This window comes from Leptonychotes weddellii, chromosome 9, assembly GCF_054177405.1.
Source record: "Leptonychotes weddellii isolate Sample4059 chromosome 9, ASM5417740v2, whole genome shotgun sequence".
NCBI classification, from domain to species: Eukaryota; Metazoa; Chordata; class Mammalia; order Carnivora; family Phocidae; genus Leptonychotes; species Leptonychotes weddellii.
In genome coordinates this window covers 126,099,033-126,113,061 of record NC_138377.1, presented here as the reverse complement: position 1 = coordinate 126,113,061, position 14,029 = coordinate 126,099,033, and the positions used below count along the sequence as shown (strand labels likewise).

Genomic DNA, 14,029 nt, shown 5'->3' with positions numbered 1-14,029 from the left:
CTTCCCTGAGCCTCTGCTTCCAACCACTGAGTCCCGCAGGCCTCACCCCTGCACCATCACCACCTTGCCTTCCCTGAGCCTCTGCTCCCAACCAGAGTCCCGCAGGCCTCATCCCTACACCACCACCACGCCTTCCCTGAGCCTCTGCTTCCAACCAGAGTCCCGCAGGCCTCACCCCTGCACCATCAGAACGCTTTTCCTGAGCCTCTGCTTCCAACCACTGAGTCCTACAGGCCTCACCCCTGCACCACCACCACCTCGCCTTCCCTGAGCCTGTTTCCCACCACTGAGTCCCGCAGGCCTCACCCCTGCCCATCAGAACGCCTTTCCTGAGCCTGAGCCTCTACTTCCAACCAGACTCCCGCAGGCCTCACCCTGCACCATCAGAACGCCTTCCCTGAGCCTCTACTTCCAACCACTGAGTCCCGCAGGCCTCACCCCTGCACCATCAGAACGCCTTTCCTGAGCCTCTGCTTCCAACCGCTGAGTCCCGCTGGCCTCACCCCTGCACCATCAGAACGCCTTTCCTGAGCCTCTGCTTCCAACCGCTGAGTCCTACAGGCCTCACCCCTGCCCCCCCCCCCCACCCAGGGCCTTCCCCGACATCCCAGCACCCGCCTGTTTCCTCTCGTCCCTATCTCCCCAGCAGGCCGGAGCTTGGGCAGGTGGGGACCTCGTCTGGCCGGCCCCCGCACTTGCAGCGACCAGAGAGCCTGGCACAGGGCACAGGACGATTCCCTCTTGAGGGAGCAGAGGGCTGAGCGGTGGGCCCCATCCCTCATCCGCAGGCTGGCTCACCTGGCTCCAGGGCCCCACCACCCACTGTGTACAGGGGTGCGTGTTGCAGGGCCGCGTGCTGTTGGGTTTCAGCGCCTCCTCACAGAGACCCGGCTCCGGGCAGGTCACCAGACGGTGCTGCTCGCCCCCACCGCAAGCCTCAGAGCACTGGAAGGGTGGGATGGGCAGGGAGAGGGGTCGGGGCACGGCCATGGTCTGAGGACACCCCCCACCCCATCCCGGGACCCCCAGGCCTCACCTCCCTCCAGGAAGAGATGTACCAGCTGAGGCAGGGCTGCACCCCGCAGGGACGGCGGGTGGGTGGCATGGCAGGCCCCGGCTGGCAGTGGAAGGGCCGCAGCGGCCGGAGGTCCTGTGTGTCCACGCACTGCACGTCCCGCACGGAGGACCCTCCCCCACAGCTGCGGGAGCACTGCAGGCCAGGGGCACAGTGTGAGCAGACCCCACACGCGCACAGCCCCACAAGGGGTGGCTGGGCAGCAGCGGACGGACCCCTGCCACCCCCCGCCTGGGAGAACCGGCCAGCCTTGGGCCGCAGGTGCGGGGCCAGGGGCAGCCACCGCAGGGGACAGGTGGGCAGGGAGGAACAAGAGAGCGGCGGGGACAATGAAATCCCAGGCAGGGGGGAGGGCAGGTACAGAGAAAAGGACGCGGCCAGCAGCCAAGGGGCTCACAGGAGGGAGAGGTGAGGACGCAGCGGGACGAGCCCAAGGACAGCGGCGCGGAGCCCCCCCCAGCCTGCACTGGGGGCCGGGGGGGCCCGGCTTGCACCCCGAGGCCCCCACGCACCTTACTCCAGTTGCCCGTGTGCCAGGCGGCGCAGGGCCTCAGATGGCAGCGGCGGGCGGGTTGGGGCCGGCCGGCGGGCACGCAGTCCTCCTCCCGGCCTGAGCTGCAGTGCACGGGCCTCCACACGGCACCCAGCCCGCAGGTGGTGGAGCACTGGGGGCCGGGGCACAGGCGTGAGGGCGGGTACGTCCCTGCAACCCCCAGCCCCACGGCCAGGTGCTGCCCATCGAGGGGCGGGGACCCTGCTGGAGCCAGAGCCTCGCCTTCCCCATCTGCGGAATGGGCTCCTCCGCCCCCCTCCAAGGAGACAGAGGACAAAAACTCAAACACCTCCGCGAGCATCTGTCCCTGCTCACGGGACAAGGCGGTGGCCCAGCTCCTGCCCAGACTCGCTGCTCCCCACAATCAGCTAGGAAGGGAGTCTGGATCCCTCGCTGAGTTCCTGCCTGTCCCTCCCCACCCCAGAATGAGGGGTCTGAACACAACTTCCCCAGGGACAATGCGGGGGCGCCGGTCAGTCTCTGTCCGTCAAGTTCAGACCCTCGCTGGCCCCTGACTGGGGGGGGGGACCCGCTGATGATGGGGGGTAGGGAGGAGACCAGGCAACAAGGGCCTGAGCAGCCCCTGGAAGAGCCAGGCTGAGCCCGGGGGAGTCTGCTGGGCTGGGGGGCCACAGAAGCGGCTTCCCCACCAGCACAGCTGTCCGGGGGAGGGCCCTGCCCGGGAGCACGCAAGCCAGAGTAGGAAGGACGTGGCTCCCGGCTGCCCCCCATTTGTGCCCGCCCCGCCTTCCTGGCAGCCCCGTGCTGCTCAGGCATGGGGACCCCAGAGACCGGCAGATGGGCCCTCGCCCCACCTTACTGCTCAGATGGGAACCTGAGACTGACAGGGCAGAATGCCCTAGGGGCACATGGAGGGCAATAGGACTGATTTGGGGTCACAGGCTGCCAGTTCCCGAATCCCAGAATCCCCACGTGTCTGGGAGGCAGGGCCCGTCTCCGGATGAGGACACCCCAGCCCCTTACCTCACTCCAGCTGCCCACCTCCCAGGTGGCATTCCCAGCAGGTGGCAGGTCCTTGGCCAGGCCGGGCTCCAGAGGCTGGGCCTCAGGGACTCTGCTGCTGTTGGCTGAACCGTCCCGAGCTGGTGTGGGCAGCGGCGCGGGGCTCGGGGGCACCTCCGAGCCGGGGGCTCCCCGCTGGCCCACAGGTCCCGGGCCCGGTTCCCGAAACATGTGCTCGAAGCCAGGGGGGCCCATCCGAAGGAAGGTTCCTGGCACGGCCGCGGTCTGCAGGTCCCACGGGGCTGCAGGGGTGGGAGTGCCCAGTTCCGGGGGGCTGTCCCCACCCCAGGTCACTGGCAGAGCATCTGGGGGAGGAGGGGGGGAAGGAGCTCCCCCGACTGGGGGCCACAGCTCAGCGTCCACAGGGCCCAGGCCACCTTCCAGAGCAGGTTCCCAGGCCACAGTCCCCGCCGTCCACGGATCTCCTGCGTCAGGACTGGGGGGTGTGCGGCTGGTGCTGAGGGAGGGCAAAGGGGGCAACGTGGGGCGGGGTCCTTGAGGCAGGCCGGTTGCTCTGCGGTCTAAGGCTTCCTCCTCGTCCTCGGAGAGCTCGTTGGCCCCCTGCCAGCGCGGAGGGGGCGGCCGGCTCTGGCTGGTTCCCCCTCCCGGGAGCCTGTTTTGGCTCCCAGGGGCAGCAGGTGTCTCCATGCCCCCGACTGAAGCAGGGGACCAGGGCCAGCTGGGGAGCCCCAAGTCTGGGGCCCCGGCAGGGGCATCTTCCTCTGGTAAGAAATTGACCAGGGGGTTCCCAGGGGCCTGCTCCGAGGGCAGGGCCGGAGAGAGGCCAGCCCGGCTGGGCCAAGGGGCAGGGGACCCGTCTCCCAGGGCCACCTCCTTTTCAGTGCCAGGAGGCTCTGAGGCTGGCAGGGGGGTGCCTGTGGGGGGCTCAGCAGGACCGCTCAGGGGTGGGGGCATCCAGTCCCCTGCGCCCGGCAGGTCTGGGTCGGGCTCCTCGAAGGGCCCGTAGGACAGGTCCTCGTGGAAGTTAATGAAATTGTAGTCGTAGTAGAAATCGTCAACAAACACAGGCCCCGGCGGGCCCAGCTCAGGGTCCTCCTCAATGGCATTGCCCATGCCGGCCAGCTCAGGTGACGAGGGGGGCAGAGGCTGTGGGGCCAGGCGCGGGGGGATGAAGTCAATCTCGTTGAAGAGCTCGCGGCTGGAGGAGCCGCTGCCTGAGCCCTCGGGGTCCAGGGCGCGGGGACAGGGCGGCAGGGAGCAGGCTGCCCTGCGGGCCGGCCGCTGGGCCTCATCACAGGGGATGCTGGTGTTGTTGGTGCAGAGGACACTTCGGTGCTGAGTGGCCTCCCCGCACGTCGCCGAGCACTGCGGAGGAGAGCAGGCTGAGGGGCGCAGGCCAGGAGAGGCTGGGGCCGAGTGGGTTCCCTGGCCCTGCCGATGTCCGACGAGAGGCCTCCGCCAGCCGTCTCCCCCGTCCACCTCCAGACCGTGGCGGAGGCGGCTCGCCAGGGTGCCCCAGCCTCCCCCCACTGTGGTACCCGGCAGTAGGGGCTCTCTGAACACTGCCTCCACCTCCCCACAGCCCAAGACCGGCGGCGGAGGCGGGGGCGCGGAGGGCGTGGGGGGCGCGGGGGGCGTGGGGGGCGCGGGGGGCGTGGGGGGCGCGGGGGGCGGGCCCCTCCCGTCCGGACGCTCACCTGAGACCAGTTCCCCACGGCCCAGGTGGCCGGACAGGGCACATCGCGGTTGCAAGGGGTTTCGGCGGGGGGCCGGGGGAGGTGGGCGCAGGCGGGGGGCTCCAGGGCGCTCTGCTCATCCAGCCCCACGCTGCGGACGCAGAGCACGGCACGGCGGGAGAGGCCCCCAGGCCCACAGGAGCTAGAGCACAGCTGCCACTCCCCTGTCCACCACCTGCGGGGCACACAGGCCGCGTCAGCGCCGGGCTGGCCGGACTGCGGGCACTTGGGGGCGCGGCGGGGTCAGGGCTAAGCCCAGGGACGGGACGCAGTCCCCCGCGTTCCTGCCAGCCTCACTCCTGGGGCAGCTGGGCAAGTCCCGAGCACATCCGAGAACCCGAGCACACGCGCCCTGGGATGCCCCAGGCTGGTGCTGGCTGCCGGGGCGCGGGGGACTCAGGCCCAGGCTGGGGCGGGGGCAAGCAGGGCCTGGGGCTTCGGCCTTGGAAAGAGAGGCCCTGCCCTGCTCGTCTGCCCCTCTGTGGGCCCCGGAGTCAGGAGCCTGGGGGCGCAGCGATCAGGGTGGGCTCACCGGGCCGGGCAGGGCTCCTCGCTGCACTTCCTCTGGTGGTCATCGGGCCGGCCCAGGGGGTCACAGTGTCTCTCGTCCACGGGCCCCGCCTGTCGCTCGGTGCAGTGCACACTCTGCCTCTGCATCCCTGGGGGACACGGGGGCTCAGCCTGGGCCTGGCACCTAGGGTGCCCCCGCCCAAGCTGCGCTGCACCCCAACACAAGGCCACGCCCACTCTGCTAGAAGCTCCCAGAGCAAGGCCTCCCCGCCCCCTCCTCGCTGTCCTCCCGGCCTTCACCTCTGGCCCTGGAGCAGCAGAGTGTGCAGGCTCGGGGCACGGGGGCCAGCCCCTGGCTTCCCAGCTGGGAGGCCTTGGGCAGCTCACTGGGCCTCTCTGAACCTCAGTGTCTTCGTCTGTAACAGTGATACCTCCCTCGAAGCCGCCAGGGAGTGAGGCCACCATGGGGTCATGCAAATCCAGCCTCAGCCTGCGCGCCACCCCTCCCAGCAGCGTCCATGCTCAAAAAGGGGAGCAGCAGGGAAACTCGTCAGACCCCCTCCCCCGCAGCTGACGTCCCTCTCCAGCCCCGGAGCCCAGGCTACCTGTATCACTGTTCCCCTCCCCCTGCCACCGCCTGCCTCTGGGCCTTTGCACAGCTATGCTCCGCACCTTCCCCATGTACCCCCAACCCCATCTCCAGCTCTGCCTTCACCCCTGCTTCCCTCACAGCCCCGAAGAGTGGCTCTCCTCCGCCTGAGCCTCCCATCTCCTATCCACTCCTCCCTCCCCGCCAACAGAATTCGGGTTCTGTGCGGGGTAACCACGGGCCCTGGGGAAAACACCCCCCACTGTAGTGTCCGTGCACTGGGGGAGGTCTGGGACACAGTCCCTCTAGGGAAAAGAGGGCACAAGTTCCCCCAGGGGTCAGCCCCTGGCCCCTCCTTCTTCCTGCCTGGACCAACGGAGGCCAGGAGGGGGCCACCTCGACAGGTGTGAGGGGGACTCAGTGATGGGAGCAAGGTCCCGGGTCCCTAGGGGCCATCCTGCCAGCTTGGATTCTTACTGCTGGGGGCCAACAGCCCCAGTCTGCGCCAGCCAGCACGAGCCAGGAGCCGCACCCGCAGCTCAGCACGCCCCTCACCCATCCACCTGTGGGGCCCCCCCTCGTGGAAAGACAAGTCCCGAACCTCTAGTTTGTCCAGATTTGCTTTCGCGTTTGTAAATTTAGAAAGCGTATATGGCACAGGATATTTTAACAGCTTTTGAAGATTCCTGCCAAGGTTCAGGGGGCGGGTTTTCATGCTATCATCATACGAGCATTTTCGGGAACATTCAGGTGTCTGTCCCAGATTCCTGATGCCAAGCTCCCTGGACACTGAGGGGCGGGGGGGGCGCCTGACGGAGAGTTAGTGAAGTCCTCATGCGTGTCCTACAGGCCACTGGGCGCAGAGGCTCAGAGGTGGGGTGGGGACAAGCCTGCCATCCTGTCTCCGTCCTCCCTGAGCAGGAGGCTCTGGGCCTCCCAGGGAGGAGGCTCCACAGCCCGTCCGCAGCACGAGCTGGAGGAAGCAAGGAGCCCATGCCCACAGGGGCCTCGGGTCGAGCTCTGGGAGCACAAAGGGGTCAGTTCTCCGGCGAGGAGCCGAGATACAGGCGTGAGGCCAGCTGGCGCCTCTCTGGGGGCAGAACGCCAGCCACCGAGACCCAGCGAGCACTCCCCGTGTGCCAGGCACGGTGCTGGCCGCGTCCCTGCCCGTGGACCTGAGAGGCACGGCTCTCGGCAGCCCCACTCTAGACCCGGGGCCACGGGGGTCCAAGCTCGTGGCGGCTCCCCAACCAGCAGTGAGCTGGAGGAGGGCGCCAGACACCGCCGCCCAGACATACAGGCCCCGGTGCGCAGCGGCTGTGCCCGCCCCGCCCTCACCTGAGCCACAGGTCACCGTGCACTGGGTCCAGGGCCCATAGCTCCAGGAGAACTCGGGCGGCTCGACCGGGCCGGGGCCGTCCGCCTCCCTGTGGATGGTGTATTCATAGCGCACCCCGGGGTTGCTCTCCTGGAACAGCAGCTGGAGGGGGCAGGCGGATGGAGGCCCCGTGAGCACATGTCCCCTCCACCCACCCACCCAGAGCAGCCATCCCCCAAGGGGCCGACCCAGCCCCCTCCGGGACCTGGGGCTGCACTGGGGCAGAGGCCCCGGGGCTGTGTCCTGCCGTGGGACGGGGGGGGGGCCGCCGGATCCCTGAGGCCCCGCCCCTGCTCCCCAACCCAAGCCCCGGGAAGCGGGCACCTGGATCCAGACAGGCTCGTCAGTGGGACCGGGGGACGTGAGGTTCTCCCAGTTGCCGGTGCGCGCGTACGTGAAGGTGGTGCCCGCCACCTGGTAGTCCCCATTCCACTGGATGGTCCAGCCCCCGTTCAGGAAGTACTTGTCGGGGTCCTCACTGCGCAGGGCCAGGAAGTTGGCGGCCTCAGCCACCTCCTCGATGCGGATCTCGCGGGCGCCGGCCGGGATCAGCCCCACGTCCACGTAGCCTGTGGGCCAGGGGCGGGGCAGAGGGTAAGGGGGTTGGCTGTCCCCTTCTACCCCGGGCGGCTGATGGCAGATTCCACCACGAGGTCAAGATTCTGAGCTCCCCAAAAGGTAGAGGCTTCCCCCGTCCTAGGTCACCTAAACCTCAGGAGGGCTCCTCAAATCCTGCCACCATGACCCATGCCTCTTCACCCGTCTCCTGGAGACCCGGGCTGGTGTCCATGCCACCAGCCTGGTCCCTTCCCCTGGGACGCCGACATCGCGGCCAGCCTCTCTGTCCCCTCACGGACTCCACGCACTTTACCATCTGACAGATGGGGAGACTGAGACCCAGGGAGACGAAGTCACTTGCCCGGCTGGGCTCCAGGGGCTGAGTGTCCTGGCAGCCCCACCTCACGGTGCCCGGACAGAGACGCGCCGCCACCTCTTCCCGCCCAGCGCAAGGCCCCTCCCACCTCTCCCGAGTCTCTCGGGACGCAGCTAACCGGCCACCGGACCTCCCCAGGTCAGGACCTCCTTCCGCAGTGCTCTCAGCCCCCCGTCAGGCTGGGAGCTCCTCACCTAGCACGGTCAGCACTCCAGCCACGTATGCGAAACAGACCCGCGGGTGTGGCAGTGGACCTGGGGGCCTCTGAAGCCTCCCAAGAAGGGAGTGGCCCTCTGCAAGGCCTGGGCCACCCATAATCACCCCCGATCGGCCCACCCGAGGTCCCCGGGCAGGAGGACGCCCCTGTGACGTCTCCGCATTGGGGCCAGCTGCCCCGACACCTGCCAGGACCAGGCCGGGTGGCCCGGGTGGGAGCCCCGGGGGCCAGGCGGGGCCACCAAGTTAAGAGCACCCCCGCCCGGGCCCCAGCCCGTACCCAGGCCCTCAGACTCCTCGAAGGTCCCGCTCACAGTGTGGCAAGTAGAGCCGTTCCCGTGGCACACGCCACAGCGATCCTCGACCGCGCCGGAGTCGATCTCGAAATCACAGCCCACGTTCTGGAACACACGGGAGGCAGGCCCCAGCTGCCGGGGTCCGGCAGGGCGGGGGGGGGGGGGGCCTCCGGGCGGGCTGTGGGCCCTTGCTGCAGGCCTGCCCCTGGGCGTGCCCCCTGACCTCAGGCGGCCCCTCCGCCTCTCCGAGCATGCTTCCCCCACCCCTGCGGGAACCGGGGCGGCCCGTCTGGCTGTAAAGCCACGCTGGGTGGGGGGGTTGTGAGGCGCAAGAGGGCAAGTTTTGTGAAGAGGGGCAGCACGCAGGGGCGTGGGTGTGGCAGGAGTCTCCCAGAAAAGGGATCCTCCCTGCTGCTTCCCGACACCCCAGGACTGCAAGCGGGGGAGAGTGGCTGGGGACACGGGCCGGGAGGAGAGGCCACCACTGATGCTAGAAATAAGAGCACGTGTTGCCGGCAAACACACACGCACTCGGCCAGAGCCTGAGCCCCGCGGTCCCCGCAGTGACCTCGCTGAACCCGCAACACGGACACAGGACCGGCCCGCCTTTCCAGGACAGAGGGAACGGCGGCCTGGGGTCATGCACGCAGCAGGACGCTGAGCCACGCCCGGGCGCTGGTTTCCTGGTGGGGGCTGTGCGGTGCGGGCTGTGGCTCAGGGGCTTGGATGGTGGGCAGGGAGGGGGTGAGAAGGTCCATGGGCAGAGGCTGGGGTGTGAGGCCCGCCTGTGAGGAGCTCCGGTGCCAGGAGGGGCGGGGGTCTCTGCTGACGGGACGGCAGAGCTGGGAAGCCCGCGGTACAGCCTGGGGAGGGGTGGGGGCCGGAGGGGAACCCGGAGGGGCCCAGGGCGGGCGGCATGGGAGACCATCCCCCGGCTCAGGCACACCTTGCAGATGCCGTTGATGCAGAGGTCGTGGCCAGGCTGGCCCTGGTAGCAGGGGGTGCCGTCGATCACGGCGTCCCGCAGCTTCTCAGCGAAGTACTCGTTGGAGGGCCGGCAGTGCAGCTCACAGGGGTTCACTGGGGGCCCAAGCGGGGGAGCCGTGAGGGACAAGCAGGGCGGCAGTCAGGGAGGCCCCCGGGCTGCTGGCTCTGCGCCAGGCTGCACGCTGGGAGCGGGGGGGGGGGCCCGGGCTGGGGTGGGTAACCTCGGGCCCCAGGCCCCGCCCCGGGGCTGCCGAGTCCCAGGGGCGCAGGACTCACCGTCGTTGACCACAGGCACCCACGTATGCAGCTGGCCCTTGTAAAGCATAGCGTCAAAGTGGCTGCACTGGACGTGGCGGAAGGAGGGGCGGCCGGGGGGGCAGGCCTGCAGGTTGCACAGGCGGAAACGCCTCCGCTCACCCACACAGTACTTGCCCTTGTACTTGGGCCTGTGGGGAGAGCCGGGTGGGGCTGAGTGAGCGCACAGTGAGCGCCGACTGCGTAGCTGGGTCCAGGAGCAGGCCCTCGGACCGGAGACTCCAACGCCCACCTGCCCTCTGGCTCTGGCGCAGACCCTCTCCCTGCGTGTGAGGACTTACGGGTGGTGGCAGCAGGAAGCAGGCTCTGCCCCCACCCTGCAGCGTAGCCCTGTCTGGGCTCTAGTCTGCTCGCCTGTAAAACGGGGATGGGGCTGCCCCTGCAGAGCGCTGTTGGGAGCCTGTGATGAGCCTTGGCACCGCCCAAGGGGCAGCCCCGTCTCCGGCCCAGGAGACCCAGGGTCCCGAGGACCCCACGTGTCTGCAGGCTCGTTCCTGGTGGCAGCCCCCCAGCCTGGCCTGGCTGAGAGGTGCACCCGCAAGCACAGCACCTGAACCCCACCCTCACGTGGGCCAGGGTGCCTGCCCCCAACCCAGCCCAGGCCACAGACTGCCGAGCACAGGGCCTAGACGGCGCTGGCTCTGAGTCCTGCACCTGCCAGGGCAGCCTCACAAAGAGGGCTCGTCCAAAGGCGCCAGGGACTCCTCGGTCTGCACTGCCTCTGGCTCAGCATCTCCTGAACCTTCAGATCACCCTTTTTAAGTGGGGAAACTGAGGCCCAGACTTGAAGTCACTTGCCCCAGGGCACACAGCTGTCCCCTCTCGTCTCAGACCCACAGGTGCATCCAGTGCCAATAAGCGAGTCTTTACTAAGTCCTTTCCACTGACTCGTTGCGGGTTTTCATGCTTTAGCTCTGCTGGGGGGATCCCTGCAGTCACCCCAGAGTACGGTTTCCCTGGAAACTGAGACCCGGAGGAGGGGTGGAGAGGGAATTTGAACCCTAATCCACCTAAGGTCCAGGGTCTAAGCTCCTGCCTCCCTCCAGCCAGTTCCTGAGCTGCTGGGCCTTGCTGTTCCCCTCTCTGCAGTGGGGCCAGCCCCGGGGACTCCGCCTGCCTCCGGGATGCCCCTCCGAGTGACCCAAGGCGGCCCTGGATACTCTGGGCATGGTCTTTATGGGGACACTTCGGAGCACAAGAGGCCGGGACAGAGCCAGACTCTCCACGGTGGTGCCCAATCCCACCCGTCCCTGGCGCCCCCAGACCCACACTCACACGGGCTGTGTGCACTGCCGCTCAGCACTCTGCACTCCCACGCCACAGCTCCGCGAGCAGACAGACCAGGCGCTCCAGCCTGACCAGCCGCCGTCCACAGCCTCCGGCCGGAAGCCGACAGAAACACACTCCCCGTTCAGACACCACTAAGACAGACGGGGGTGGAAATGCCACCCAGTCCCACCAGTCATCCCTGCCCCGGTGGGACCGAGGAGTCAGGAGGCCCCCTCCTAGTCACCCAAGACCCAGACCCCCTGGCATAAAATGGAGCCCCTGTGCTGACTTTCTGCAGACAGGCCGGCTGCACCAGGTCCGCTCTGCAGATGCGCAGAGGGCCGGAGGGGCTGGGGCTCTGCTAGCAGCCTGAGTAGGTCTGAACAGACAGCCTCCAGAGCGCGGGCACAACAGGAGCCAGGCCTCTCCCCACCCACCCACCCACCCACCTCTGCAGCAGGGGCTGCGGCGCCCCTACCTTGCTCTCCCCACACCTGGTACCATCCACAGCTGCGTCCAGCTTGGAGTGACAGGTGGTCCCCACGGAGCACCAAAGAGTGTGGCACACATTCTGCAAGGAGGACGACACGGGCCGCACTCTCACCCCCCCCCCACCCCCCCGGGGCCTCTGGGGGGTGGGGGTGGGGTGGGGTGGGGTTGCAGATGGGACTCCCAGCGGGCCCCTCCCATCTTCCCCCAACCATGTGGTGCTGGGGGTGCCCAGCCCTGGCGCCTGCCGCTCAGAGCGTGTCCAGGCTCGCCCACACCTCAGCCCCGCCCACTCCTACAAGCCCCGCCCGTCTCCCAGCCCCGCCCACTCTCAGACCGGCTCCACCCACACCTCTCCCAGCCCCGCCCACTTGCCTAAAAACACACCCTCCCCCACAAGCCTGGGGACTCCGTAACAGGGCGATGGCCTTCCCTTCGGGCGCTCTCCCCCAGGTCCATGCGGCATAGGTTTTGTCCGGCCTTTTATAACCCGGCCCTGGGAGGTGAGGGGCTCGCCCAGAGCCAGAGTCGGCAAAGGGTCCACCCGGAACCCAGACCTGGGTCTCTGGCCGCCCAGGCCGCAGTGGATGCCACAGGCCACGGTGGCTCCCCGCACCACGTATGGGACGAGCGCAGGCCAGCGGGCGCTGCAGGCTGGGGAGGCGGCCCCCCGCCCCACACGCACCCCACACTCACATCCATGTCGTCACAGAAGGCAGAGTAGGCCCCATATTGGAGACGGCACTGGTGGCCCACGTCGTAGAGGACCCCGGGCGGCACGGAGGGGAAGTCGATGACATCCTTGCTGGGAGAGTCATCCAAGCACAGGCCCCACCCTCGGCTGCAGAGACCACACAGGACAGGGCAAGCGGGGCAGCCTGAGAGACCCACCGGGGCGGCCTCGGAGGGGAGGGCAGGGCAGGGCACAGAGCACTAAACCGCAGGAAGACCGCAGCCCACCCCCTACCTAGCACTTGGGGCGCTCCCGCTTGTCCCCTTCACCTCCAGGCACTCTGGCCGGCCAAACAATGCCCCTCCCCAGGGTCACGCATCTGCACAAGCCGCTCCCTCCACCTGCAATGCTCTGCACACTCCACTGCCAAAACTCTCCTGGAGACGGAAGCCTCCCCTACCGCCCAGCGGGCCCCTGGCCCTGCCCCGAGTTCCCGCAGCCTCCACCCGGCATGGGGCCAGCGCCACCTCACTCAGGGACCTGGAGAGCATCACCTCACATCAGCCAGCCTCTGTGGGCCCCACCCCGGGCTGAGATCTAGGGTCTCTGTGGGGGACAAGAGCCCAGGAGGGCCGGGGACAGCCCTGCCTGCCCTCCGCCAGACCGACCAGGCAGTGCTGGGAGCGCGGACGCAGACGGGCCCAGCGGAGGGCGTCCCAGGCCCCGCGTGGGCCCACTGCTACCAGCGTGTCTCTCCACGGGCCCCTCATGCACAGCTACTGCCTCTGGGGGCCCGTGTCCATCCCACTGCCCTGGCCAGGCCCCACATGTTGACCAAGCAGCCCAGGGCTCACTGCTGTCCTGCAGGAGTCGGAGAAGGTGTCCGGGGACCTTCCTCAGGGCAGCAGGAACTGGAGAGAGCTGAGGCTGGGGCGACGGGTAGTTGGCCCGGGCAGCAAGGACACCCAGCCAGGCAGGGTGGGGGGGGGCAGAAACCCTCCAGTTTTCCAGTCTGGGGTGCTTGAGGGTGGCTGGTAGCAGGTGGGGGGGCCAGATGAGTAGAGGGTCCTGATAGGGTCAGAAGGGCAGAGGCGATGGGTGCTGGGGTCTGACAGGGAGGCGCAGAGGAGACGCCACAGGACGGGGACAGGCTGGGAGAAAATGGGAGCAGGCCAGCACATGGGCCAGTGCAGGCGTCAGCCTCTGGGATCCTGGGGTTCCGATTTCAGAGGGGAGCTGTGGGGCCCAGGGCAGCATGGGTGTCTGTGGGGCTTCCTGAGGCCCCCAGCACCACCCAGAGCTCAGGGAACACAGCCCCTGAGACTAGACTCCTGCTGAGGGCCCTGGGGACCCCTCCCCCCAGAGCACCTGGACTGCATATGCTAGTGGAAACCAGACCCTCTAAAATGGGTGTTGGCAAACAAGCAGCTATGGGACCCAGCCCTCTGCCCCCGAGTGATCATAGGCCAGGTCCCCGGTTGCTCCTCAAACACCCATTCCCTCTCCGTACACACGCAGGGCCCAAGGCAGAGCGTCACTCGCCCTGGGTCACACCCAGGCACCAGAGGTCAGGATCTGATGCCAGGCCCCAGCAGCCAGTGGCCACGCATACGCACTTGCTGGGCGGCCCCAGTGCAGGACTCCTCCCCTCCACCCATAAGCCTGACCTCAAATACTTCACCCGAATGTAAGTTCAAAACCATGGCAGCTGAGCCCTGGCAGAGAGAAAGACGCGTTCTGACCGCTGGCCTGGCCCGTGGGGCAAAGTGTTAGCTGGGGGGGAGGGTGGGGGGCAGGGTCAGCCTGGCCCTGGGGCTCCTTCTTTCCTGCAATTCAAGACAGGGGTAGAAGGGCTCGCCCACCCTCGGACTCAGACCAGGCTGGGGGCTCCTCCAGCTCTGAGTCCGACAGGCCTCCGTGCCACCCCAGCAGCCCCAGGGCCACTTCTGGCCTTTGTCAGCTGGCTGAAACTTGCCATGTGTCACATCCTGTGGGCGGGCAGCTGGAGGGACACCAGCCTATCTG

The 14,029-nt window shown here is 68.2% G+C and overlaps 1 protein-coding gene across 1 annotated transcript in view; it reads right to left on the bottom strand.

The window, feature by feature from the left end:
* Positions 1-6: 6 nt before the first annotated feature.
* ADAMTS7 (ADAM metallopeptidase with thrombospondin type 1 motif 7) overlaps positions 7-14,029 on the bottom strand; it is a 39,458-nt gene continuing 25,435 nt past the window's right edge. The window contains exons 10-23 of the mRNA XM_081831898.1: positions 12,028-12,172; positions 11,321-11,413; positions 10,849-10,994; positions 9,535-9,704; positions 9,218-9,351; positions 8,256-8,376; positions 7,150-7,394; positions 6,786-6,927; positions 4,881-5,007; positions 4,310-4,523; positions 2,613-3,977; positions 1,588-1,740; positions 1,037-1,210; positions 7-945 (exon numbers count right to left, since the gene is read on the bottom strand). Coding sequence (XP_081688024.1) covers positions 565-945; positions 1,037-1,210; positions 1,588-1,740; positions 2,613-3,977; positions 4,310-4,523; positions 4,881-5,007; positions 6,786-6,927; positions 7,150-7,394; positions 8,256-8,376; positions 9,218-9,351; positions 9,535-9,704; positions 10,849-10,994; positions 11,321-11,413; positions 12,028-12,172 — 3,610 coding nt within the window. The 3' untranslated portion in view covers positions 7-564. The remainder of the gene's footprint in view (positions 946-1,036; positions 1,211-1,587; positions 1,741-2,612; positions 3,978-4,309; positions 4,524-4,880; positions 5,008-6,785; positions 6,928-7,149; positions 7,395-8,255; positions 8,377-9,217; positions 9,352-9,534; positions 9,705-10,848; positions 10,995-11,320; positions 11,414-12,027; positions 12,173-14,029) is intronic.